This window comes from Notolabrus celidotus, chromosome 17 (assembly GCF_009762535.1).
Source record: "Notolabrus celidotus isolate fNotCel1 chromosome 17, fNotCel1.pri, whole genome shotgun sequence".
Classification (NCBI taxonomy): Eukaryota; Metazoa; Chordata; class Actinopteri; order Labriformes; family Labridae; genus Notolabrus; species Notolabrus celidotus.
The window spans coordinates 20,340,636-20,368,300 of record NC_048288.1 but is presented as its reverse complement, the minus strand read 5'-3'; the positions used below and the strand labels follow the sequence as shown (position 1 = coordinate 20,368,300).

The following is a 27,665-nucleotide window of genomic DNA, read 5'->3' as shown; positions in this document are numbered from 1 at the left end:
GTTGAAGAAGTAACTGTACGTGTTGATGTGTCTTTTTTAGTCTTACACCAAGATTTGAGAGACATCCAATGTTTTGACACTCCAACAAGGCCAAAAGACTGATGGGTCGACCCAATACTGACAGCTGAGATGTTTGGGCTCCTCAGACTGAGTATGATGCTTCTGGCTGTCAGATTCTGTTTTTCCAAGTTTTAAATGTCTATCCATCTAAATATGCAGAATGAAAAAAGAGCAGTGGATAAATGGCTCAAACCAACAAGTGCATGACAGGTTGAATATAGTACAGTGTTTAAGCCTTGTTAACTCTACACTAGCACTATAAAATTCTTAGCTGTATTCACAATTGGTCTAAAGCTTATTAGGTTTTGATAGTTAGGATTTGTAAACTCATTAAACAATCCCTGTGAGTTGTCTGTGTGTTAATTTTCTCAGTAATAATCCTTAGCCCCAAATATAATATTGTATTATTGCCAGTAGGTTGCATCATATGCACATCTAGGTCCAACAGTGTTTTCAATTTCCACCCTATTTGTTTGTAGTGACTGCCAACTAGAGATTTAAACTAGGGCTTACTTGCATGGCATTTTGTCCCTTTCGTCACACCATAGTTGACCGCAGTGTCTTCCTGCTTCCTGCTGCTGCCATGATGGAAAATAACACCAATACGATTTTGTATGTCAAATTTCACTTTAAAAACTCCATGGCTCAGTGAGCAAGTAAAGAATGAACTGCACTTTGTGTCAAACAGAATTAATATATCAGAGATATATCGATTAATCAAGATGAACTACTGAAATGCAGGGATTAATAAGGATTTAGAAAAACAATCGTTTGACAGCCCTAATTTAGACAAATGTCCGAAATTGAACAATCAATATCTCACTCAGGCATCATTTCAAGCTCTGACACACTAAAAGAAAAAACGCAGAGTTCACATCAGAGAACTCCTCAAAATAAGAAAATAAATAATTAAATACAAACTCCAAAGATGAAAGGGAAAACTGCAGTGCCTTCCCAGCCATAAAAAATTCTGCCTTTTGAAAAGTTAAGTGAAGGTTTCACAACCTCTGGTAACCAACCCTGAGGCTGGAGGATGCACCACAGCAGGTGTTCTACTTTGTGACCTGAACCATGAGTCTTACTCGGAGGCTGATAAGAACAGGTCTTATGGCTTCAGAGCTTCGGAGCGCTGCACAAAACCAAGAATTTGAGCTTACAAATTAGGGTAAACTGTCTTTATACCACAAGGGGAAGGGAATCATGAAATCAACCAACAATTTTGTTTGTTTTCTTCTGGTTTCAATTATCATTGTTTTGGAAAATTGTATTCAAATTTCCAAACAATTTTCATCAAAAATGACATTTCAGAGAAACTTTCAGAGCATTTTGTCCAATTTTGTAAATTATTCAAAACTTTTCAATGAAAAGATTTAAGGGAACTTTCAGAAGTTTTGGGGAGCTTTTGGAAATATCCATCTAAAATAAAATGGCTGGATTTTTTATGCTGTAAATTTAATAGAAATTTGAAAGAAGTTATTGAAAACTGAGTTCTAAGAAAAATGTAACTGTACATTTCAAAAATCTTTAACAAATTACTCAAATTTGATTTACGTTTTTTTGGAATGTCTGTGAAATCAGATTGTTTATTTTGTTTATTGTTTTTTTTTTTTAAAATTACTTTTAAAAAAGTATTTTTTCAGAAACTTCGGGAACATTTTAAATGAAGCTTTCAGAAAATGTTGTACATATTACATTTTATGATCAAAATTTGTGGAAACCAGGAATTTTTAATGGACATTAAATTAATGGATGTCAGAAACTCTTTTAAGATGTCTCTTTCAGAAAATGTACTTTTCTGAGAAATGTTCGAAAGACAGATTCTGTGTAATTTTTCTTTCCTTCTGACACTTTCTTTATTCATCAGAAAGTAGAACTGTTCAGAAAATATTAGTCAATTTTTAAGGTTGATGACAATCACCAAAAATATCAGATTGAGCCTTAAAAACTTACATTTGTGTCAAATTTTAACTCCTTCTCAGGTCAGTAAAATCTCTACATTTCCCAAGACAAAAGACATACTTTTAAAGATTCACGGTAGCCACAACTATAGGCCAAAACTAGCGTTTCAACTTATGTGAAATAATATACATTTATATTACTCATGATGTCAACTTCCTCATATGTAGGACTATAGCTGCTTTGTATGCTCCCATAATTGGGCTGCAATGAGAACCAGGCATATGGCATATCTCTGCTATGCTCCAGAATTCTGTGTAAGCAAAGAGGAAAATAAATTCAATTTCACTCAAAGCTTGGCTGCCAGCCTGCGATGACTTTCACAGTATTCTCCAGATCTCCATCATTTCAGTTAGTACGTGACAAAAAAGCACTGACACAATGAGTCAGCGACATGTGCGGAAAGCTGTCACTCTAGGCTTTTGGCATGGACGGTGAGCTGTATTTGTCAAAATTTGTCTAAAATGTGCCTGTATGTGTGTGAAAGTAGCCTGTTTCTGGATGTTTTTGCAGTTTAGATTGCACATGTGCAAATGAGGAATAGGGACGACGAAATCTTAATGGCTTCCTCTTAGAAAATCAGAGAGCTGGCTCTATATTTGGACAGCATGAGATGGAGGCAGCCAAGAGGTCTTGGCATTTGGGCCATGGATGCATTGCAGAGTGATTCTTATCAAAGTGATGAGGTCGCTGAGGTCTGGTGAGGATGAGCGCCTTGTGGTCAATCACACCAGTCTGATTGACAGCTGCAGCATAATGCACAGCTCCTCATCAGCCACTTATTGTTAAATGTAATTCATCTCCAAATGAGAACATTAACACTGCCACGGTGGCAGCATTGTAGGATGCCTTATGACATCCCACTTGACTGCTCTTGAAAAACACAGATAATGCTGCGGTTCCACTCGGGAAAAGAGGTGACCCGAATTCAAAGCAGCCACTGAGAGGGCATTGTGACTTTGCTCCTGCCTGCAGCCATGGCTATCAATCTGTGTTATCTCTCTATTTCTATGCAAAAGTATGGAGACAGGGGAAAGGATGGCTGAACATAAAGAAAATGCAAAGCCAAAGCTGAATCTCTGAGGTACAGAAATATGTGCTGTGTTTGTGAATAGCATATATCGAAAATACATGTACACCTGACAGAATCTTTGGTGCATCTCAAACATTGATGTTTGAGAAATAGACAGAGAAAGAGAGGTTAGCCTTTTTAAGAAGGTTTGTTTTTAAGTAACTGTAAAAACAGATCGGTAGAGTTTTGGGGTATCTACACAGACAAATTCCTATTTTTGCCTGCTACATTTAAAGCTGGGGTTGGTAGTCAGATTTAGATACACTTTTTGTTATACTGGTTAAAATGATCTTCATGTCCCGATGGCAATCAATACAGTATGTGTTCTTAAAAAAGAGCGAAAAAAAAGCTGCTATCTACAGCCGGAGTTAACCTGGGAAAACAACAACCAATCACCATCATTAGGGTCCAATTTTATGCAACCAATCAAATCCCGTCCTGCCGTTCTGCCCGCCTCCTGCACGTACATTTCCCCGGCGTGCACTCCCCTTCCCCGTCTCCTGCCTCTGCTTCCCCTGCCTCTATTAACTGCCCCTCTCGCTCGACCTTGGGCCTGTCCCCTCTGACCCGATGAGGTGCTTTGCTCAGGACCGTAGTCCGGATCAGAGTCCAAAAAGCTCTCACCACGGGGGCTCTGACAAGCAAAAGAATTAATGACATTTAGTAAGTCCTACACAAAATACATATGTATTGTAGCGGCCGTCCAGACGCTCGCACACTCTACACCTCTCCTGATGCCTTCAATAACTGTCAACACTGTAGGAATTAAGAACATCTACACTGAACACGTTTAACAAACAGTAGAGCTGTTACAGTATTATATGTATTGTAACGTTTAGACAGAGTCCTGAGGACATGCTGCATTTAAATTCATGCTAGTTTTCCGTGACTACCAACCCTAGCTTTAAACACATACACCTGTACTTTCCTCTCCTTGCCTTTTTCAAGGAGGCTCCAGACTTTAGTCAATGACTCTAACCTGAATGAAGTTGTAAATAAAGAGATGTGTTCTTGGCGTATTCATCAGTAAATATAATCCACAAGATGTAGAAGACGAAGTGAATTAGATATGGAGTAGGTTCAACTGTGGAGAAGAGACAATAATAACAGTGACTACAGGAGGAACTTGTGGTGTTCTGGATAAAAGAGAATCCATTTAATTTGTCAATAAAATTATTTGCATATCAGAGCAAAGTGGAAGTCTTTTTTTTAGGTTCCTTGTATATTCTTTTTAAGTTTTATAGTCATGGCAAGAACAGCCTGTAGAAGTATCACTCAGAGGGTTTCTTTCCATTATAATACTGCAAATACTTGCAGAGCATGCAGATTTTCACTTTTCCTTTACTGAAGAAATGTTATAAGAGTTTCTTCTTCTTCCAGTCTTTTTTATGTTGAAGTATCCGTACTTCAACTTCAATGAAGAACGTGTGATTTTTTTGCGACGCCTGAATGTCTGATACTGCCGAGAAATCCATGTACCAAATCAAAACCCAGAAACGGCAAAGACGAGAAATCTACAGAGACTCAAACAGTCTGAACACATCATGCATATTTGATATTTTTCAACTCTTTTTTTTTCTACTCCAACTCATTTGTATGTGTTAACTTAGAGCAGATCCTTTTGATGTGACTGTATATTCACAGTGCGTAAGTGTGAAGCATTCCTGGGAATATTTTTGACGTTTCTTGCTCCGTCAAGAAGCATTAAAGTGTTTGACTTGTGAAATGTAGTGAAATTTAATCTGTAGAGTTTTCAAAAATGTTGATGGGAGTTCTTTATGTGTCCAGCTACCTGGGTCAGTGGCTGACAAAATGGCTCCAAACAGCAGGCAGTCAGTGAGGAAGAAGTCTCCATCTGCTGCACTCCCAACCAGCACCATCAGTCTGGTGAAGCCGAAGACGCAGGCCCTGAGATTGAGTACAGACAGACAGAAGGACACACTGTGAGGTCATCAGGAAGCGCCAGACCAGAGCAGGCATATCAGCCATCCATCTAACCACAGCAGGGCTTCCCCCAGAGTAGTCTGGGTAATGGGGCCAGACGCTACCTACACATGAGTTGACCTGCTTCTAGGCGGCTGCTTGGCACAGGTGGACACTTCTATTTATAAGTGTGTGAGTGTGTGCAGAGATTTCCCTGAGAGAGTAGAAAGCATGTGACAAAAATAAAACAGAGGCAGTATTTTTTTTTTTATCAGTCTTGAGCCTATGCAATTTAAAAAAAATAGCTTAACACCCAGAATGCACCACTGTATGTCCCTACTTGTAAAAACATCACACACTCTGACCCAAAGTGTGCTAACACATCTATTCAGCATTCAACCTAACAGTCCAGCTCCTGACTGCCAAAGGATGTGTGTTAAGTACTAATCCTGTTACTGTGAAGCATCCCATAATAATCAGTCTGCCAGCGTGCCTTCCTGGGGACCTTTCTGTCCACTGGCATAACTCTGTTACCATAGTGACGGCACACGACCTGTCCCCAAGGCTGAGATTTAAAGTAGTGCCCGCAGGTTGGGCGACTAAGCCGTCTCTTATTTGTGTATCTTTAAGGGAGATTTGAAGTTATGGTAATGATGTTGTGTGTGTGTGTGTGTGTGTGTGTGTGTGTGTGTGTGTGTGTGTGTGTGTGTGTGTGAGAGAGAGAGAGAGAGAGAGAGAGAGAGAGAGAGAGAGAGAGAGAGAGAGAGAGAGAGAGAGAGAGAGAGAGAGAGAGAGAGAGAGAGGAGAGAGAGAGAGAGAGAGAGAGAGAGAGAGAGAGAGAGAGAGAGAGAGACTGGAGAAGAAGAAGAAGTGGATGTACTCTGTCAACTGACTCAGAAAGGCTCCCTCACTCCCATGACACTGTTTTCCCAAAGGGATAAAGCAGACTCACTAACAAGCGATGAGATTGGTCAGGTCTGGTGCCTTCGCATCAAAGAATGTGCACGTGACCCAACATGTCAAACCCTGCCCTGCATCCCTGGGGAACTGGGAAGAGTTTGACAAAGGGTGCTCCAGGGGGGGAAGGACTAATGTTTGAAAGGCAAGGAGGAAGGGAGGAAAGGACAGACGACATCTTTGACTCTGGGTTTCCAAGGATTGGAGGAGCCTTTAAGATACAGACAAAATATCTTAAGGGCATAATCTTTTACTATAGCTGTAAGACATTAAGATAATTAACAATGAAGTTATTAATAATTTAAATGAGGTGCGTATTCATTGTATACAAAGTGCAATCTACTCTTTCCATTACAACAGTCTGTTTGTGGGGAAATCGTCATAAATGTTGAAATAATTCAGTAATATTTTCGTCATTAAGCTCTTAGTTAAAGGTGATGTTGAACTTTCTTGTACAGAGAAGTAAGGGGGCAGAATATTGTAATGTAATGCAGTCTAGTTTGACATCATCCTTGACTACAACCTCGGTATTAAAGCATACACACAACCATACACAAACACCAATATATCAGGCATCACACAATTAAAGACGACATCATGGTGGAACATATACAAACATAAAGTGGCCACTGTTTATTTATTACTAGGGGTGAAATTACCATGCATCTCCAAACATTAGAAAGCAAAATATTATATTCATAATGTAATACTTTTTATATCGTTTAGTTGTTTGGTTTTTTTCTACTCGTAAAGGATACTGGAGTTCTTTCAGTGAACCAATAAAACAGGACATTTGAGTTTTAACATCCTCTGTGTGTGCAGCAAATTAATGCATCAGTTACAGCTAGTTTCCTCTAAAGACAGACAGTGCCATCTAGCTTTCTGAGCCGGGATAGCAACACTACAGACAGTAGGTAGTGCATTTTACACAGGCTTAGCAGCTTGTGATTATAAGGTGTGTTAATACTGCATTAGAAGGAAAATCTGCTTAGTTTCAAGGGTTCTGTTTATGTTAGTTACAGACTTCTCATGTTAGAAAAAGTAAGAGTGGAATAAGAGTCTGTCACATAGTTCCAGGGGTTCCTTGTTACTGGCTGTACAGGCTATTTGAAGCTTACTGGGTTCACTAGAAATAAATCAGTAACTAATGTTATAAGATACATCTGTGCTGTTCCTGTAATGACAAAAGGACCCACTGTACCACAGCGCCATACACTAAACAAATGAGGATGACACCTGATTTTAAAACAACTTTAGTAAACCTTTATCTATGTACAAATACTAAAGTACAGCAATTTCATGTTCCATATATAATGATGCAGTTAAGAACTGGAACATTGTTTATATCATTATTCATTTCAGTTAGGGATCAATCAATCAATCTTGATAAATATAGCGGCAAATCCCACTTAATGTTATCTGAAGACATTTACAAACAGATGACTGTATTCTAAATGTTACAAAGTAATTTCCTGGTCATTTAAACGGAAATTCGATTTCTGATTAACCGACTAGTCTGGAGGTAAGACTACAGTCCAACTTGAGCACAATTTACTCAACCAGGCGAAACACAGAATCACATATTCTGCAAGTAAACAGTGCCAAATTAGTTTGGCTAGCACTACCCGCTGGTCCTCCTTCCAGCCTCACATCCACATGCCTGTGCTGGTTACTCACTGCTCCAGTCAAGTGGTTCTATGCTAGTTTAAACAGAACTACATACAACTTAATCACCAATTTCTAGATCAAAATACTGCCAACCCATACTAGGAGATGTCATCTGTCATCTTTGCTTGTTTTCATCAGAGTAGTAGAGCATTATAGAATTGTGTGTGTGAGTGTCTAAGGATGTATGTCCCCAACTGCTGCCTGAGATCCTCCAGCAGGTCCCTCTTGAAACTTCCTAGAGTAAAGTTAAAAACCAGAGGTGACCGGGCCTTTGCAGTCAGGGCCCTGTAACTCTGTAATGACCTGCCGGAGGAGATCAGGCAAGCCACATCCTTGTCCTCTTTTATATCTCTTTTAAAAACACACTTCTTTAAACGTGCTTTTACTTCTTAACTCATCACTGACTTTTTAATTTCTGCATGGTTCTTATTATTGTCTTTTACTCAACTAATTTTAGTTCTCATAAACCATTGTCATGTGCTTTTGTGTTTTTTGTCTCGCTATGTTTTGCACTCTGTAAAGCACTTTGTAAACCTGTTTTTAAAAGGTGCTATATAAATAAATGTATTATTATTATTGTGGCAGCAGCCATTGGCAGGCGCTACAGCTACAGCTGGTGTTGTGTGGCTGGGCTACAGCTTAGACACACCATATGATCAGCATTTTGGGCCTATGAAAATAAAATTGAGTAACTTGTATTACCAGTTAGTGATGTTAGTGCCGAAAAACAAATTTATAATCTGTATTTTTTGTTCTAAACATGATGGCATTTTTTTGTGCTTTAATGTTGTCTAAAGAACCAACTTGAAACATACACAATATTCAATTAATTCTGTTATGTACAGTGGAGTTATGTGAAAAGGCACTCTTGTAAGATCTTATAATCTTGGCTCCAGCACCACAGCTGTTCTCTCACTTCTTTGCACCTGAACTGTGTGTTGTGCTTCTAATATCTTCATTTGTGTGACTGAACAAGGAAAAAGGCTTACCCCATGATAATACAGCTGATAATGGTGCCCAAAAAAGCAAAAGTCACAATTGATCCAAGATTCTCACCGAATCTTCTCTGGAACAGAAATAAACAGGAATCAGTAACACCAAGCAAACACACAGGTGAACAATATGTCACACAAGTACTGAAATGTCTATTTTACAAAGAGCAGCACACACTATATAAAGCAGTTTTCACACTGATGGACTGCACACATTATATGTACAGTCCATCCTACTAGTTTGAGGCATGTTAGGACAGCAGTCTCACCTGATTAAGGGTGTACGCTCCATGGAAGATGATGGGTGGCAGGAACAGATTGAAAAGGACCTCGGGATCAAAGGTCTCCTGTAAAGAGACAGAGCTGTTGTGCTGCTGACTGAGTGACAGGCCTCTGCAGGGAGCAGGAGGATTCCATTTACTGACTGTGACTGACAGACAGATACCGCACACACATACACAAACACACTCATTGTTCACTTTAGCAGCTGTGTTTTGGCAGACAGGCAGCAGTACTTTAAACTCTTTGGATTCCGATTCCCGATAGTCTCTGGGTACCAACATAACAGTGTCTCTCCTCTCTTTCAAAACAAGACAAAAAAACTGTTGCATCATGTCAGAAGCATAAATGTCACTGCAGAGCTCTCCAAGTTTAAGTGCTAACATTAGAACTTCTATGATTCTTCTAAATATGATACTCCAAACGGAACAGATTTGCGATTAACTTGATACAAATATTTTTTACAGCTCAAAAAAGGGAAAACACTGAACACGTTTGATATTAACGTATATGTTAGGTTGTGAATGGGTAACGATTGAGCCTAGCATTAGTTCAGGCAGGCAACAAAGTCAAGCTAAGCCTATAAAACATCAACTGATCTTAACACCAGCCCATGTCTGCTGACAGCTTAGCAGATTACCTTCTATACATCCAGTTGGCTAAATGTCAAAAAGGGCGTTCTATTTACTGCTTTAACCCGCCTCCACTTCCTGCTTTGCAACCACTTTGCAACTCACTTCCACCCCAGCATCTCCTTTTTTTGCTGTGTCTGATTTAACCAGTGTCATATGTGTTGTCACTGACTGGTGCCTGCTCTGTGTTTTACCACGGGGGGTCTTTAATTCTGCTCTTTGCACATGAAAGTGAGAGCAGGTGTGCTCTCCCGGCCTCAGGCTTGGCATTCCTCATATGCATGCAGAAGGGCAGGGAGCTCTCAGAACAGAGCCATACTGCCAAATATAACATATTGCATGCAAATATGAATTCTCTGTAATGAGAGTGGTCCTGATTGCAATAATGTGATCTACAAAGCAAGAAGGAAAGCTGAATGAGGACAGAAATGTCAACATAAATATTCCTCCAGAAATCCTGTCCACCATGTATAATGTACCTCCAATGGAAATGCTCCGTTAAACGTGAATGATCACAAACAGCCAGGCTCATGTTTAGCTTAAGGTTGATTTGTCCTGCTTGTGGGTTGATAATAATACATTACCATGGAAGTATCACCAACTGAAGGGACAATTCAATAACAATTAAATAATTAATATAATAATAAAGGAATAGTAGTAATAATTTTCAAATTGATTAAATCAAACCTTGAGTCAAATTGTTCTTGTCTTTAATTGGTAGCTGGGTAATAAACGGGATAATGCATACTGAGCAGGTAGTTAAACAAATTTGAGTCCCTTGTGTCTGGGTCCTGCTCATACTGTCGGGATTCTAAATGCACACCTGTTCACCACACATTAGCCCTCACATGGTGCATGTGTTAGCCATGAAGTGGGAGGTAAAAACTGCACAAAGTCCTCTGAACATACATGTCTCTCAACAATAGAGTAATTATTGGAGAGAAAAAAAATATTTAAATCCAGAGTCTAAGACAGATAGAGTCTATATAATAACAGACTTAATATTATAACCATAATCATTTTGGTTTGTTTGTTTTTTTCCTTTTTGTGTGTTTTGTCACCATTTTTGTAAAAAACAAAAATCAACTAAATTTTCTTTGTCTATGTATTAGTATTATTATTATTATTATTACATTATTATTATAGTTATTATTATTATTATTATGTTTATTTTTTATGTAATTTTATTTGTTGTAGGGTCTTGTCTAGAATTTTCTGAAAATGTTCTCTGACAATCTAAGTATTACTCTTGTTTTTAATTCATTGTTTTATGTTTTCTGTATGTTATTTATGTACGTAATATTCTGCCAATATTTGGCCAATATTTGTTTTCTGTATGTTTTGATACATTCTGTGAATACCCTGTAAAATGTGAAAATCAATAAAACATGTGTTAACAAAAAAAAAGGTATTCGTCTTGCAAAAAAAATGTGCAACGGTCTTGGATTTTTAAGTGAATCGTCTCTGAATGAAGATGAAAGAACATTTTCATAAAGTAGTTTAAAATGTGTTAATGGCGGTTTAAAGGGCAGCTGTGGCTCAGCGGTAGAGTCGGTCATCTCTCAATCAAAAGGGATCGATCTTGGATCCACACACCAAAGTGTCCTTGAGAAAGACACTTAACCCAAACTGCCCCCAGTGGCTGTGCCAACGGGATGTGAATGGAATTAGTTAATATTACTGATGGGTGTTTTAAACAGCAGCCTCTGCCACCTGTGTATGTGAGGTGTGAGGCTGAATGCGACATGTGATGTAAAAGTGCTTCGAGTGGTCAGAGGACTAGAGAAAGCAACTAGCAATAGCATCAATCTATCATTTAAATGTTTTTTTAAAGTTAGGAGATGAAATTAATTCTTCTCAACTGCAAACTTTGAACCTCCAGTCAAGCCTCCAGACTGTGCATATAGAGCTTCTGGTATAATCACTGCATTACATTAGCATTTTGTCTGTGTGCCATGACTCAGACTTCCAGGGCTGATTAAAGCAAAGCATAACACTTAGTGAGAAGCCTAACTGCTCGTGTCAGTTTTCAGCATGGAGGCTCCTAGCATTCATTAGAATAAGAATAAGCATGTACCGTAAGTACGGCCACACGTGTTCAGACAACAGATTGAGTAGAATCCATCTGCAAACATTACAAAGCTACCTTTTTATGCAGACAGCAAGCAAAGAGTGCTTGGTACGTCTTTTTAACATACTGTGCACGTTCTGTTTCTGTTTCTCATCCTAGCCAATATAGTGCAACACAAGCTGCTCAGAAGGTAGCCTTTCATGTACTTCATCCTTGAATCCTTTTCATGTCTATTGTGGATGCGTTCTGAGGATCAAACAGCACTGATATTTGATTCAGATCAAAATAATGCAACTTTTTCTGCAATTTCTACATCTCACAAGGTCTCATTACACTGCTAAGAGTTACGCTCATATTCAATTGTATTACAGTTCCAAAGGAGAGATGGAGAGATGAGAAGATGAGGAGATGAGAGGGCTTACTGAGATTTAGCTTTGGTCATAGGATAGCTTTAATCGAGCTTTAAACAAAAATAAAAAAGGTTGATGAAACTAAATATTTGGTTTGATGACAAAAGGCTTGCCTTTAAAAATATGTTTTTAACAGAGCACTTTGTATTTTGGGTAAATGTAGTATGGATTTGTGCTAATCTCTTTTACATTAAAGTTACTTTAAGGATCTATGGGTTTGTGTTGATTTTGGCGCCCCCCTGTGGACATGTAGGCACATCTCATTATTTTGCTGATTTTGACCCAAGCGGCAACCTCCAGTCTCAATCTATGAAGCCCATGCGGAAAAGGTTATAAACTGCAGTTCATCGAGAATCTGCTTTAGGCTGGCAGCAGAAACACCTGAAACCACATACACACCAATTCAAAAAAGACAATCTTTGCAGCATTAATAAACATGTTTACAGCCTGGTTCAGAAAACGGCTTGGCTCTACATAGCTAATTTCTCTATCGGCACACACTGTACGGGGGGTGAATTTTTTCTAATGTGACGGTTCAGAAAATATTAAGATTACAAGTTTTTACTCAAATAAGGACATGACTGACTTGACTCCCAGACGGGAACACATAGCTGTTGGCTAGGAGGCTCAAACCCCGCCCCTTTACGTCACACAATGCCTGGTTGAGTTCCGCATTTCCAACATGGCTGCCGCCGTCGATTGTCTACAAAACAGCGCTCAGGAACAGATGGGTGACGTCACAGATACTACGTCCATTATTTATAGAGTCTATGTTTTGACCACTACATATTTAAGCTGTGTTTTTTACAAGAAATTGTGTCCTACTCTCTTTATAGTCATTCATTGAGAATTATTGTCATGGATACATAAAAAAAAGCTGTTTTGTCTGCTTATAATTCATCTCTTTTTCCAACCCAGACCTTCTGGCAGCAGTCCCATGCATTTAAAATAACTAAATAGACAGAATCAGTCCTCTTCCAGATGTTCTTGTTCTTGCTTTTGTGGTTCATAGAGAGTCAGCCGTACTATTTTTAAGCCTGTTTCATAACAAGTTAAAAACTCCTCACAGTAGGTTTAATTATTATTTCTCATGCTTGAAAGCCCTCTGAATAGTTTTATAGTAACCATGGTTTTCCAGTAATTCACATGTGAAGTGGTTGCTAGGGTGACAAATTGCTTTATTCATCCAGCTACTATGTCCTTTTTTTCAATATAAATTACCTTCTTGCAGCTGCAGTTAACCACACAACACAATAGCTATGAATTTTTTCGTCGGTGCAGGCTGTACATGACTAATTTAAAACGACATAAAAGAGACAAATACAGACAGCGTCATAAATAAATAACTGAAATGCATGGGGTTTTATTCCGAGGACCACCTGCACCACACAGTCAAAGATGGAGGTGTGTTGTACACACTAATTGCCTCTTCAGCCGAGCTGCACTAAATTTAATCAGACCACAAACTTTAATGCCTTACTCCCCGGTGGCACGTAATGGACTCAGTAATGCAGTGAAATCCTTATCTCACCCTGCTAGGTCCCCCATATGTATCAGACTTAATGGCGGGAAGGCTACACAGAACGGGCAGACCGATGTAATGGCCTTTGTGGTAGCCTCTGCTGGTTTACTAATGAGACCCCAGCATTCAAAGGGGCCAAAGAGTCCAAGCCATTAGTGAAGAGTTACACTTGGTCTGGATGATTTGCAAGGTTCATGGTTCGCTTGCTCACCCGCTCTCGGGTTTAAATGTTGCTCTGGGATTAGGAATTATATTTTCAGATATGCTCATTTCACTTCTTCCTCTGCTTGTCCAACATGGGTGAATCCCTGGCTCGTGTAGAGATTTCTTTGGTTTGCCAAGCTTCTCTAATAGTATCACTGAAATAAAAACCCAAGCTAGAGCAATGACATCAAAAGGAAAACCAAAGGCCCATCTCAAGGCTTGGCAGTTATTAAAGTCATATTCATATTGGACATAAGAGCTTTTAACTTATTAAAAATGAAAATTATGAGTATCCAAATATTGTTTTGTTTAACTAATTGTTTGTATTTTTAGGAATATGAATGTTATTAAAAAAACAACCAAATATCTCATTTGAAATACAGGATTCAAAGCATACTCTCTACCTCAGGGGTTCCCAAAGAGTGGGTCAGGACCCAATGGGGGGTCATGAGATGTCTTCCTGAATTTTTTTTTTGTTATCTAAAAATAGTACAATTTACCCATTATAGTAAAAAATATCTACAAAGATAGTAGCTAAACTTGAAATAAAACCTTGAATATAGAAAATGTTATGAGTTTTCTGCCTTTCTTTTTGCCAGTTGACTCCTAAGTTTAGAGTTAGTGAACAGTTAATTATCCAAAGCATCAGTAGCAGCAGGTTAATTCATAAAGGCACAGTACACACAACCACATGTTCATATAGGTAGGCTAATTTTCTACAGACCAGCTAAATGAAGCCATGTCAAATCACTTTGAGGGACAGTGGAGGTCGTGAGTCTTTGGCACCTTTAATTTGGGGGTCGCGGACTGAAAAGTTTGGGAACCCCTGCTCTACCTTATGGAGTATATTCTACTATCTTAAAGCTCCTTTGAGAATCTTTTGGTTTGTGTCAATTGTGGCACCCTCTATTAGAATGATTTTGTCCTATTAACAAAATATCTCATCCTTATGTCTTTTAACAGTCAAAATCTTGCAAATCTTTGCCATAGATGTAACATATTTTTAAAATATCCCGCTTCACCTGGGTACTGTTTAACACCTTTTCTGACACCTACCCTGTGGGAGCAGTTTCAGATTCTTTATAAGAATAATAAACTTGAACACTGATGTTCTTGTTTGCCCATAAAGAGGCATCAATACTATTTTAAAGTCTGTTTCATAACCAGTCAAACTCTCCTCACAGTAGCTTTAACTTACATTATTCATCAAAGTGTTATATTGGTTAGTAATGATGTTAGATCTTTAAGTCATGAGAGAATAAACCACAGATCAACAACTGCTCCCACCAGACCACTTTCAAGTCAGTAAGGTTAATTTGCCTAAAGGCTGACAATAAAAGCATATGCAAAGTGCATCTCTGTAATGACAAAGTGCAACTGATTTCTTATTTGCACAGAGTTTTGTGATTTTAAAATATGTTCACATCCATTATGTTCCTTTTATGTCATGCACTTTGACAGCCATGTCTCTGTTTAAGAGGAAGAAGCTGCAGTACATGTTGAGATTACCTGCTTATCTCACATCTTCCCATCTGGCCATTGAGAGAGTATATCACTGTGGGAGGTTCTTTATGTTAACGATACAAGGAAAACAGCATTTGTTTTTAATGGTGTTCAAAGTTTATTGGCAGGAATGTAATTTTGAGAAATTGAGCGTAGAGCACTTTGGGTTCATTGATCAGCTCTTTCTGTTGCTTTATTTCTTCTACAACAGTCTTAGTATATAGTTTGTTTATTGCTGTCTGTGCTTAGTTGCCTTGTAATTTCCTCTTGTCCTTGCAGCACATCTGAAGCTGTTATCTCTGCTGTTCCTTAATAAATCCCTAATATAGGTTAAATTGCTCTGCAGCCCACTATCTCTCGGTTCCACCTCTTTCTTGCTTCCTTAATAACAAACAGACCGTGCAAGTAATTCAGAGGAAAACCAATAAGTGAGCAGCATTAGAGGACACTGTTGATGTAAATAAGCAGCGTACACAAGGGACCGAGTATAGATGTGATCAAAGGAAGGGATATAAAGACAAATATTAGAGTGGAATGAAACAATATTAGACCAAAGGAGAACATTTTGTATGATGCAGCGTCTTCTTGTGCTTCCCTGTGCAGTATCGATCATGCAGCCCTTTGAAGCAAATGTTTTCACTAGTTTTCACTGCAGCACCTATCCACAGAAAACACTCACCTCTGTAAAGTGTACTAGCAGTGCAAGTCAAAATGTAATCACCATGGTTACCATATGAGGGGTTGAGACCGTCGGGCATCTTCCGTTGACCTTTCCAATGTGTCTAAAACAGAGAGAGTGAGACGTCACGTTGATCGTCAAGATGTGAGGAGTGCTGTTGAGTCCACCACAAGTGTACACAGTCTCCATGTTGACCAGATGTCCTTCTGACTCAGATGACAAGTATCTGACTGTCAACCCAACCAGCATACCTGCAGAGGGGGGGGAAGAAAAATCAAAGAATAAAGCTTGCTGTTGTAAAAATCAAACCACTTTGATGAAATGATTCCAACAGATACAATCATTTTGCAGCTTCTTTGAAAAATGTGTACACCTTATGGTGACAAGAAGCACTGAAAAATTACAATATATGAAGTTTATCTATATTACATGCCGTTACAGTGATGTAACATTGGTGAAACCACCTTCCATTAAATATTGTATGAATCAGATGTAATGCTTGTTGGAGCTTGGGGGCTACCTTAGAGTTGATGTAACCTTGGCATAACAGTAAACCAAAAAAAGGTTGATTTGAATTCAACATGTATTCAGTTATTAGCATAACAAACCACCACCTACTGTTAGCAAGTCAACCATGTATCATTCTTGTAAAATATTCACATCTTTAAAGCTCATGTGAGGAGTTTTTCGTGTTTTGAAACAGACTGAAATTCAATACTTGTATCTTTCTGTGGTCTACAAAGGCAAAGATCACCGTCTTCATACTGATTTATTATCTTTATCGAGTAATTTAATCCCTGAAACAGCCACCACAGGGTAGGTGTCAGACAAGGTGATGAACATGTTGTGGAAAATGGAAAGGTATGAAAAGAGAAGCACTTCGAGCAGCATTTTTATAATAATTTTTCAAGACACCTCCCATGCAGCTGTTGTTTCAGGTACTAAAATGAATGATACTGAAATAACCAACCTTGTCACTGATGGTCTCATGTGGTTTTGAATCTCACTAAAGGGATCACTGTTTATATCAGTCTGTTTTATAACCAGAAAAAAAATCCTCATAGGAGCTTTAACTTCATCTGACTTACACTAGACATAGATCTAACACTCTTATATGCCAATACAATTACTGGATTAAGCAAAATGTGTTAATATAACTATGATATACACATTTTAAGACCAAATCTCTTATTTTTGTAAACTTGTGTTCAGATTTTTTTAACCTGAGTCACAGTGTTGCTTCCGTATTCTGCCTCCCCTAAGTACGTTATCAGCCAAAGCTACTTACCATAAAACATTGCACCGCCAGTTTCATGTATAAGTCTATATTTAAATTGTTTTAACTTCCACACACTGAGAATGGTAATGAGTGCCAAGCCAACAGCAGCAAGCAACATTACTGCTGTATTATCGTGTCTGTGCTTCACAGGGCTCGTCATCTTCAAAGCTCAGGTAACATTTCTCGGAAACAAACTTTTTGTATTCATGTCAGCAGCAGCAGCAGCAGCAACATCCGCATCAGCAGCACTTGCTCGTGCTGCCTTTAGAACTACTCGGAAATCTCGGGTTTTCTGGTGGAAGTGGCACTACAGCTCTGCCGCCATTTATAGAAAACAGCATCATTATTATTATCCGGTTGCAATATATTCAAAATTAAGCTATGGGGATAAATTACACTAATGAAGCGTAATACAGGCGTATGGTTCAAAAAGACAAAATAGCCATACAAATATTTCAGTAGCCTACTACAGCAAATGTTTTAGAAAATCAAGGTAATTTAATTGCCAAATTAAATTTTATCATTCAACTTCTTGAAAAAAAATATAAAATATTGACCAGTGTAGTCACAAACATTACACTTGAATTATCTGGGTCCTTCACCTAGCCTAATACTTTCTTTATATCATAATCAGTTCATTTTAAGTCTCTGTAATTTATTTAAATTGATCAAAAACACAAGATTCAAGATTCAAGAAAGTTTTATTGCCAGGTGAGCTTGCACACACAAGGAATTCGACGTGGTGAATGGAACACTGGTACTTAACAACAAGACAGTAAGGACACAACAAGACAGTAAGGACAATAAATATAGAAACCTTAACACAAATCCAGAAATTCTAAATAAAAATAAAAATACTATCTGTACAAAGAAGATGTAGAAGTACTGTAAAGACATGAAATACGTTAAATTAGCCTAAGCCAGAGTGCACATGTAGTAGATGGATATAATAATAAGATATGTTATGGAATAAATTACAATATTGCACATGGTTATGAGGTATTGCACTGGAAATCAAAGTATTGCACTTTATTGCAGTATTTTCGTATTGTCTTTTGTGGTTGTTTTGCTGGAAAGATGTGTATAATTTGCTTTGAGAAAATAAATCAAAACAACTTCAAATCACATAGAATATCAGCGGGACAGTGTCATTGTTGTCTTCTCTAAACATATCTGCGTGATGTTCCCGAGTACTTGAACGCACCAGTCAGTGGTTGTCGGCCCAGAGTATTCCAGCAGGTGGCAGTAAACACAAACTAATGCATGTGAGGTCCATTGGGCCAACTCAGTTAACGTTCACTCACTGTCCCTTGACTGTGTGTGAATTAATCATATTCCTTACTTAGAAGCTATTTATTCAATCGGTCGTTTGGTGTTAGGGAAATGACGTATTCTGATTGTTACATAAAAAACTATTTATAAAACTTGTTAAAAATGCTTGAGTACACATGATAAGACACTTCATGTGTTCCAAGTCAAACACTAAAGTTCCCTCAGTTGAAGCTGCAAATGCTGATGTAAAGTCATCCACCATATTGACTTATTTTGTTGTTTGATGTAGAAAACAACGTTTTTTTTTTTCATTTATGAGGATGCTGCAGCCTTGCAACCCAATTAAATATTTATAGACAGTTGCCTTAGCGTTCCCTTTGTCTCAATTGTGTTATCTCCACGGGGTGATCCTTTCTTAATAATGAATTCAGTTTAATTACCCTCTCTGATTTTGGTTAGGTAATGATGACTACGCAACCTAGCAATGATATGTGTCCAGTTGATCAGTATAACTTCACTGTCTTACAAGATAAGATAAGATAAGATAAGATAAAACATAACTTTATTGATCCCCAGACATAAGTATAATCAAGAAAACGTTTTGATTAGTAAAATAAAATAAGTAAAAATGAAAATAGATAAAGATAGAATACAATTCAGATATAAACAATGTTACAAATGGAATTTAGATAAATACAAATGTTAAAAATGGATTAAATAGCAGTAATTACAGACAGTATTAAAAAATGTTTCAGTAGTGACAGGTTGACATGGTGGGATTATAGTTGGTAATGACAGATTAAGCAATATAATACTCAACTCAACTTTATTTATATAGCACCTTTCATACATAAAAACATGCAGCCCAAAGTGCTTCACAGTATAACAGAGAGACAGAAAACAACAGCAATGGTAAAATTATAAAAGGCATGATTATAAATAAAATACGGAAAAATAAAATAAAATCAGTAAAATAAGTAATAGTGGAAAGAAAAGTTAAAAATAAGGTAGCTTGAACAAGATCAGATGAATACAAGAAATAAATAGATAAATATGTGTTAAAGCAATTATTCAAATAATAATGATTAAAATAATACAAATACATAATAAAGAAATATGGGTAACATGTAACATAATATAATATAGCAAGATAATTATATAATACAAGGTAACATAGCTATAACAATACTTTAATAAAGCAGGTTTTCCAACCACATTAATTTCGTGCATTATCATTGTTATAGTTAGAGGTTAGGGTCATAGTTTGTTCACACACTCTGTTGAAGGAAGAGAAAAAAATAGATATCTTGTCAAACTTTGCACTGGGGGCGGTGTTTCAGACGAGACAATATTAGAACAGTCGCTTAGCAACTGCTGCCGCAAACGGACAGCGGATGTCGTAAAGCCTAAAGAGGTTGGTGTTGAAAAGAGTGGAGACAGAACCCATTGTGGTGTTGGAGAGGAGTGAGCTGCCGCTGCCTCTGAGAAAGGAGAAGAAAAAAGACAATCCCCCGCGACTACAAAGGGACTCCTGATAAGAGGACAGATATGGACGTTAACGGACAACACACACGTTGTTGCCCTCTGTGAAGAGGACCGCGTCGTCCGGTCGGAAACAGCCGGTATATGAAGAGTTAAGACTCGACAACACAACTGTTTATTCCTGCAGCTAGCAGGCTAGCTGGCTAGGTACCTAGGAGCTAGACATGGGAAGCCCGTGTGAGTTTGCATGATAGAGATCTTCGTCGACCTTTCGAAGAGAGGCTGTTTTCGGCTTACATACTGTGGGCGGTGATTTGAAGGGTCCGTCGCCCGCATCGTGAGGAAACGCAACTTTGAAGAATGATAAGAAGTGAGCGCTAAAGCATTTCTACTACAATCCAAGAGAGGAAAAGTCACACAGGTTTGTTTCACACTTGTTTCTTATCACTGCTGCACTCTGAACTAGACCTCACATGGAATGAACTGGCTTTATATGAATTAAATGTGAACTTTAAAGCATTTATTCAACTGCCTTTGATAGTGTTGTCGTATTTGAGATCTCGAGACCACTTATTTAAGGTCTCGGTCTCGGACTGGGCAGATCAAGACCGGTGGAGACCACAACTGATGCACTCTGTCAATACCTATAACCCATCAGATAAAAACACTACAAATATCATCTAAAGGAACTAAAAAATGCACACAACTAATGAGAAAAAGAAAGGCTCAACAAAGCAATCCTGCGCAGCCAGTATACTGCTACGACCCCCTACCTCTCCTGAAATCACAGGCAACAGAAAACTCAGTTTTAACTCTCATCTAAAGGTAAAGTTTAACTAATGATGACCAAAATGAATCTTAAGGAGTCAAAGGAAAGGTAGAAAATACAAAACCAAACCTTGTTTGTTGCTGTCAATTGTATTTAAAGCAAACTTAAATAGAATAAACAGAAGTCTGTTATTTTGTTAACTCTCATCATGATGTTTTTTCATTGATGTATATGGTCTCTGTCTTGTCTCGGTCTCGGACTGGGCAGATCAAGACCGGTGGAGACCACAACTGATGCACTCTCTCACTACAAATATTATCTAAATGCACAACTAATGAGAAAAAGAAAGGCTCAACAAAACAATCCTGCGCAGCCAGTATTTAAAGCAAACTTAAATAGAATAAACAGCAGTCTTTTATTTTGTTAACTCTCATCATGATGTTTTTTCATATATATATATATGCTCTTGGTCTTGACCCCTAAATGTCTTGGTCTTGTCTTTGGTGCACTCTGGTCTCGATGTGGTCTTGACTACAACACTAGCCTCGGCTGTAAGAGGACAATACATCAAAAACGTTAGAGTCCAATAAGATGATGCCTAACATTGAGAGTGTCACTTAAATGCTGAGATCAAATGCTTCCTTTTACAAACAAGCTCCTTCATCTGCTGAACTGTGACAGGAAGTTTAACATTACTGCGAATAGAGCTGGTAGTATCATTGGCATCTCAAAATGACCGTCGTCTTATCTGTTCTGCAGGTACCTGAACACAACCTAATAAAATCCAATAAAGTGCTTTGGAGCGTAACCAATGTATTAAACAAGCAGGTGGTGATAACGCAGTATTCACGTACACCTTTAACATACTCTCTCTGTTTGAATGAAGAAAATACAGTTGCATTAAAGTCATTTCTTCCCCATTTGGTACGCATTCTAAACACAATGCTACCTCGACAGGTTTGCACTTGACCAACATGATCTGGATTGATTTGTTTTGTTCTCCTTGTTCATGTAAGAGAGCAGCTGGTTGAGCATCTCCCCGTCAGACTGGAGGCTCTGAAAATAAAAGCACAATTTGGGATAAAAGCTAAATTGACTTGACCATGAGATCTCTGCGATTGCACGCTCTTTGTGGACTTATGCCCTTGATTTCTTCTAGGGAAAACAGATTAAAGCCTAACTGTTAAGTCCTAAAAAAAAAAAAAAAGCCTTAGCCTATTATAAGTTCTAAGGACTTTCTCTTTACAGTCTAATGAATAGAATGTGCTGCTTAGAATTAATTTTTCCCTATCATGAGACTAATTGTGAAGCCGTTTCTGCAAGGTTAGTCGGCGAGGGAACTATGAAAACAGACTGATGCACTTAAGACATTCTGCTGGTGGTTGATTTGAATGTTTCTCAGCGCTCAGCAGGGGGACGTCTTGTAATTGTAGCCTAAAAGCTCCCAGAGGAGGGGCATATTTTGTGTTTTTGACCTCCACGCTCAAACAATCATACTTGGATAAAACATCCTGCGACAGGTGGAGCCACATTAATTTAAAGATGATCTTTGGTGGAGTAATAAATACCCGTCAGGTCGTCATTTTAATCACTCGTGCGGTGGATCCCATTTGTTTACGCTGAAGACATTTTGATAGGTTGTTATAATGAGTTCTGGTGCTACTTCACTTTAGAAGACGCATTAACGAAGATTTACACGTGTGACAACTTTTCAAACTCTCACAAGAGTCATGGCGATGACTGAAATGTGCAGCTGCTTAAATTAAGGGAAAAATGTGTGCTGAAGAATCCAGAGCAAGTCTTCCTTCCCGGGACAAGTGAGTCCTTTAAAACAGCTGAGGCAGTTTGGCGCAGAACAGACACCATTGATATTCTCATTAAAACCTCTTCTGCACCAGAGATAAATGGACTTACATGACTTCATGTTGGGATGCCGCTAATTGGTGCTCGTATTATGATTATTCAAATTTTTTTCCATTAGGTATGTGAATGTAGGAGTCATTCATATCTATCCATCATTGTGTCCGTGTTTGCTGTACTGAGGCAACCCGGCTGTGGCTGAATGTTTTTGTGATCAAACATTATTGACTCCCACAGTCGATAACCTTGGCAACAGTAGTTCCTCTCTCCAGCGAGAGCCGCCGCACGTTGCAATGGGGGGGGGGGGGGTCAGAGAGGAAGAGGCTTTTTCTGAGCTTGGGGAAGGGGTTTGGTGATGATGCGGTCTCGAGGGGGTTGACAGGTTCACGTTTGTGCGAGTCCATTCACAGAGATGGCGAACTTGCACTCTGCTTTTTAAGTGATCTCTTCCCCGTTCATTTCCATTACAAGAGGAATAACTCAGAGTCCCCCTCACCTTGCTCTCTGTCAGCTATACATCGGGAAAGGCTTCTCTCTGTTTTTTTCAAACTCCTCCACTCCATTCCAGCCACTTCTTCTTTGCACCCTCTTTTTGCATTTGCAGTGGAGTTAATCAGGCATGTTCATGTGTGGCTTGACTTCATTATATCATAATGAAGTTTAGCCTCAGGTGCAGTGAAGGAAATGGGTTAGCCTGCGAGTAGCTTTGCCCCCGTGCTGTATTATCTGAAACCAGTTTTCGCACAATGAGCCGTGCAGAAGATTATTCAAGAAAGAAATTTCCTTTTCAACCCCGCTCTGTCTTATCAGGGTTATTCTGTCAGAATCTAAGTTTAATAAAAAGTTGAAATATTAGGATATTACCATGTCTTCTCCGTCTGTCTCGACCTTTGTCATTCTGTTTTAAGCCAACATGGGGCCTATTGCTTTATCTCGGGCCTTTTTTTTGTCCCAGTAATGAGCCATTTTGCGGCTTTTAACATCTGCCAAACTTGGAACATTTCGAATGCGAGACTCATCTCCCATGCATGAGGAGTCAGGCATCCTTTGATTTGCCCTCTTTTTCTTTCTAAGCCTTCACCACAGTACTTTGTAGACGAAGTATGTCCAAAAAAACTTTCTTTCCCCCTAGTTTTTTGCAGCGGGTCTGTGAGACGGCGAGGGGTAATTTGGTGCTTATTCTAAATAGGGGGTTTTTCTCTTGCTGTTGTGCATCCCTCGCTCTCGTGGAGGCACCGCAGGGGAGGAACAGAAGAGGAGGAGGAGGAAGAGGAGGAGGAGGGGGGTTAATTTAAAACAAGTTTTCTGTGGGCACAATGAGGTTCATCTGAAAGAAAACACTGCTTTAAATTTCACTGGCCCTCTATTCCAGCGGGTAACATCTGTGTTGGAATACAAAGCATCTGGCTGTAATTTGGGGCTTCAAGTTAACTTTAACCATGTCAAAACCTGAGTAAGCAACCTTCTCCATGCAGCTTGTTTTCCCTCTGTGACTGTCCTGTTAAATAACTCTGCGATAACAGACAGCGAGGGAGGGAAATAAAGCGGAATACGCAGGCATAAAATTCACAAGAAGCAGTCTAGTGGTGTAATTACCAGGGAAAAACATCCCCGTCGTAAATGACCATGCCATCCTTCCAATAAAGCTGAATGTTTTGGCCTCATTCACACAATTATTCTGTGTGAAGCAGCAGCAACAGCAGGCGATAAAAACTCTAAAGTCTTAAAGCATTTCAATTCTAATTCTTGCCTGCCTCATGCTAAAAAAGTGCAGGATCAAGGATAAGCCATCTGTGACAGATTTTACATTTTATTGTCAACAAATTTAGCATTTAAGCCTTGTCGTTGTCTCTTATTTACAAAATGAATACTCCAGTATGTTTTCCATTCTTCCAGTTAGTGATTAGTATAGTGGCTCCTCTTATCCAGGTAATGTTCCACAGGTAACTGAGGCAGAACACTTTCTCTGGAGAGCAGGTAAAAAGCTATGTATCCTCCTCGTCTCTGCCGCCAGCTCATGCATCTCATTACTCCGCAGTGACCAGGTCTCGATCCAGGGCTTGTTCCAGCCTGCCCTGCCTCTCTTTCTCTCTCTCGCTGTCTGTCTCTTTCTTTAAAAAGGGGGATGAAGAGGTGATCACCTCGCAGGCCTGGCTGAGGTTGTGTTTCGTCCTCTTTGAGCCCTTTGCTGATCCGAGTTAAATCTCAAATCTGCTCCCGAGATTCTCCCCAGCCAAGAGTGCAGCCGTGACTGCCTGTGTCAAATGCTAAATGGCACTTGAATCGAGATCGTATAGCAACGGGATATTGAGCTTTACCCTCGAGCAACAACCTCCTCTCGCCCCCTTCTGTAGAAGGAAAGCTTCCTTCTGGCTCCAGTTGAAGTTGTTCTCCTTAGTCATTCAGAATTTGTTGCTTTAATTGGTGTCTCCTGATACATCTCCTTTTCCTAGTTTTTAAAGAAGTATTTGTTGAAATGGAATAATTTGGTGGTCCCTTTTAACTCATGCTGAAAAGATATGACCAAGATGTTGTTGGCTTTTAGTACACTGCTGTTGAAGTTTGACTAAATGTATGAAGAATATTCTTCTTGCGTCGCTTAGATTCTGACATGGTGATGTGGTGATGAAGTTGTAGATTCAAAGAGTGTCCTCTAAAAGACAAAGGTGTGGATCTCTATGTTTCTTTAGCATAGAGGTGGGAATCGAAAGCCGGATCCCACTTAGAACCGGTTCCAATTGATCAATTCCATTGGAATTGCACTCCTCAAATGTTAGCGATTCTTCTTAGCGATTTATTCCCCAGCACAACGTCACGTCACATCAGGGTAAGTTGCATTACGTCACACACTCTGCGACGCAGAACTCCTTCAACCACGAGGAAACATTGAGAGGAAGAAGCGGTCTAAAGCGTGGCTCTGTTTTAGTAAAAGAGATGAGAACAATGCCGTGTGCAATCAGTGTAACGCTGTCATCCCATGTAAAGGTGCAAATACCTCAAATATGATGAAGCATTTGTCGACTCGGCCTCGAAGCTTGGGGTTTGCGTCGAAGGCCGAAGTGGAGAAAGGTTCCATGGGATCATGTTCGTGTCGGGGAGGCGAACCCCCGCCTACCTCTCCCCTTTCGGAGTCTGGGCGCTTTCCCTCAGGTTTGAGGGTCCACGTCTGGACTCACACCGCCGAAAATGATGTCAACCTATTGTTCAGTATGTTCAAGTTGAATATGTTCATGTTCAGTCTTGTGCAGACATAATTTTAGAAATAAAAAAAGAGGAAAAGCATTTTCCTCTCCAAATTCAAAGTATTTTCCTCCGGGGGCCACGTCCAGACTCACGTGGCTGAAAATGAGGCACCTAGAGCGTGTAAAGTACCTCCGCGATTACCCCTGGAGGAAAAACGTTTTTCCTCTCCAAATTCAAAGTCTTTTCATCAAGGCATGAGGGGCCACGTCTGGACTCATGCCGCCAAAATGAGGTCAACCTATTGTTCAGTATGTTCAAGTTGAATATGTTCATGTTCAGTCTTATGCAGACATAATTTTGGAAAAAATAAAATGGTTCCTTTTGGTGAGGAAGACTGTGTAGAACTATTTTATTTCCCCTCAAAAAAATACTCTGGAATCGTTAGGAGAATTGATAAGGAATTGGATTGATAAGCAGAATCGACAATGGCATTGACATTGATCAAATCTTATCAATTCCCACCCCTTGTTTTTATACAAGTATTTGTTGAAATTGAATAATTTGGTGGTCCCTTTTAACTCGTACTGAAAAGATATGACGAAGATGTTGTTGGCTTTTAGTTCACTGCTGTTGAAGTTTGACTAAATGTATGAAGAATATTCTCCTTGCGATGCTTAGATTCTGACATGGTGAAGTGGTGATGAAGTTGTAGATTCAAAATGTCCTCTAAAAGACAAATGTGTGGATCTTTATGTTTCTTTCACAGTTAAAAAACTCCTTTTGTGACACCCTCAATTGAGAGATACAGTATCTATTTATCAATGCATACAGCATCTGTTTAAAAACAATGTGAGTTCAAGTTCTGCTCCAAAGATGGAAAGTAAGTCTGCGACTCTCATTATCCACGTACTATTTATGGTGCAGAGCTCACTGTTGAGTCACATTGTTTGAGGAATGTGTTGACAAAAGAGGTAAAAAGGCATGATTCATAATTGTGTTTCCCTTAAACAAAAGAGAAAAGAAGGAGTAGCTGTCTGTAGTTGGCCTGTTTGGATACAGTCTATTTTTACATTAGGGAGTCGGGACGTTGGCCCTGATCTGCTCAAGGTATTTTCAGACAGACTCGTCAGGTAAGAAGAAGTAGTGCATGCAGCGTCTTATCTGACACTCCACAGCCGTGCAGCCCTCACAATTGCTGCTGTTTTTGGCAGCCTCCAGCCCCTGTGTCTATCTGGATCTCCTCCGCTTCGATCTGAGAAGCGAAATGCAAGGAACTCATCGACACGCGCACTAATCACAGTACTGTGCCTGCTCGTTAGCCATGCCCTCTCAAGTCGGCTGTCCTAATAGGCATGTCCTAATGAGCTCTAATTGGGGATGGCTAATTTGCATGGCCTGAGTCATTGTCTTTCTTAAAGCCACTTAGACGACTTACAAGACTCATCTCTAAAAAGCTGATTGGGGGGTCTAACATGTCTTCATCATGGGTTAGAGTACAGGGGGCTTGAGAGGCTTCAGAGAGCTTTGTTGAGCTCAGATTGTTGTCTCTCTCTCTCTCTCTCTCTCTCTCTCTCTCTCTCTCTCTCTCTCTCTCTCTCTCTTCCACGCTTTAGTTCTCACCATTCCCTCCTCGGCTGACATCGATATGCCTAATGGAGTTATCCGCAGCCCCCCCACCACCACAACCAACGTTATTTTAGTGACACCAGCCATTTTCAAAGAAGCAACTTCAAAGCGTGATTAAAACGAAGCAGGCCAACTCTGATCAAAGGTTAAACTACGCACAGCGTGATTCTCTTCTCTTGATTTCTGCATTTGAAGCAAGAAGAAGAAGAAAGAATCAAGGTTTTCAGAGCTCAGTGTAACTGTTCAGGCACTCAGGCAGCAGGTTA

At 39.2% G+C, this 27,665-nt stretch overlaps 2 protein-coding genes across 3 annotated transcripts in view; one reads left to right on the top strand and one right to left on the bottom strand.

Moving 5' to 3' along the window:
• Positions 1 to 17,415, bottom strand: part of LOC117829207 (sodium/hydrogen exchanger 9-like) — a 104,781-nt gene extending 87,366 nt beyond the window's left edge. The window contains exons 1-5 of one of the 2 annotated variants that reach the window (XM_034706799.1): positions 17,217 to 17,415; positions 15,971 to 16,179; positions 8,898 to 8,975; positions 8,626 to 8,702; positions 4,881 to 4,996 (exon numbers count right to left, since the gene is read on the bottom strand). In XM_034706799.1, coding sequence (XP_034562690.1) covers positions 4,881 to 4,996; positions 8,626 to 8,702; positions 8,898 to 8,975; positions 15,971 to 16,179; positions 17,217 to 17,367 — 631 coding nt within the window. In that variant the 5' untranslated portion in view covers positions 17,368 to 17,415. The remainder of the gene's footprint in view (positions 1 to 4,880; positions 4,997 to 8,625; positions 8,703 to 8,897; positions 8,976 to 15,970; positions 16,180 to 17,216) is intronic. The other variant, XM_034706800.1, reaches the window with a different exon arrangement.
• A 2,434-nt stretch (positions 17,416 to 19,849) lies between these two features.
• dipk2ab (divergent protein kinase domain 2Ab) overlaps positions 19,850 to 27,665 on the top strand; it is a 35,727-nt gene continuing 27,911 nt past the window's right edge. The window contains exon 1 of the mRNA XM_034706669.1: positions 19,850 to 20,382. The gene's annotated coding sequence lies outside the window, so the exon portion shown is untranslated. The remainder of the gene's footprint in view (positions 20,383 to 27,665) is intronic.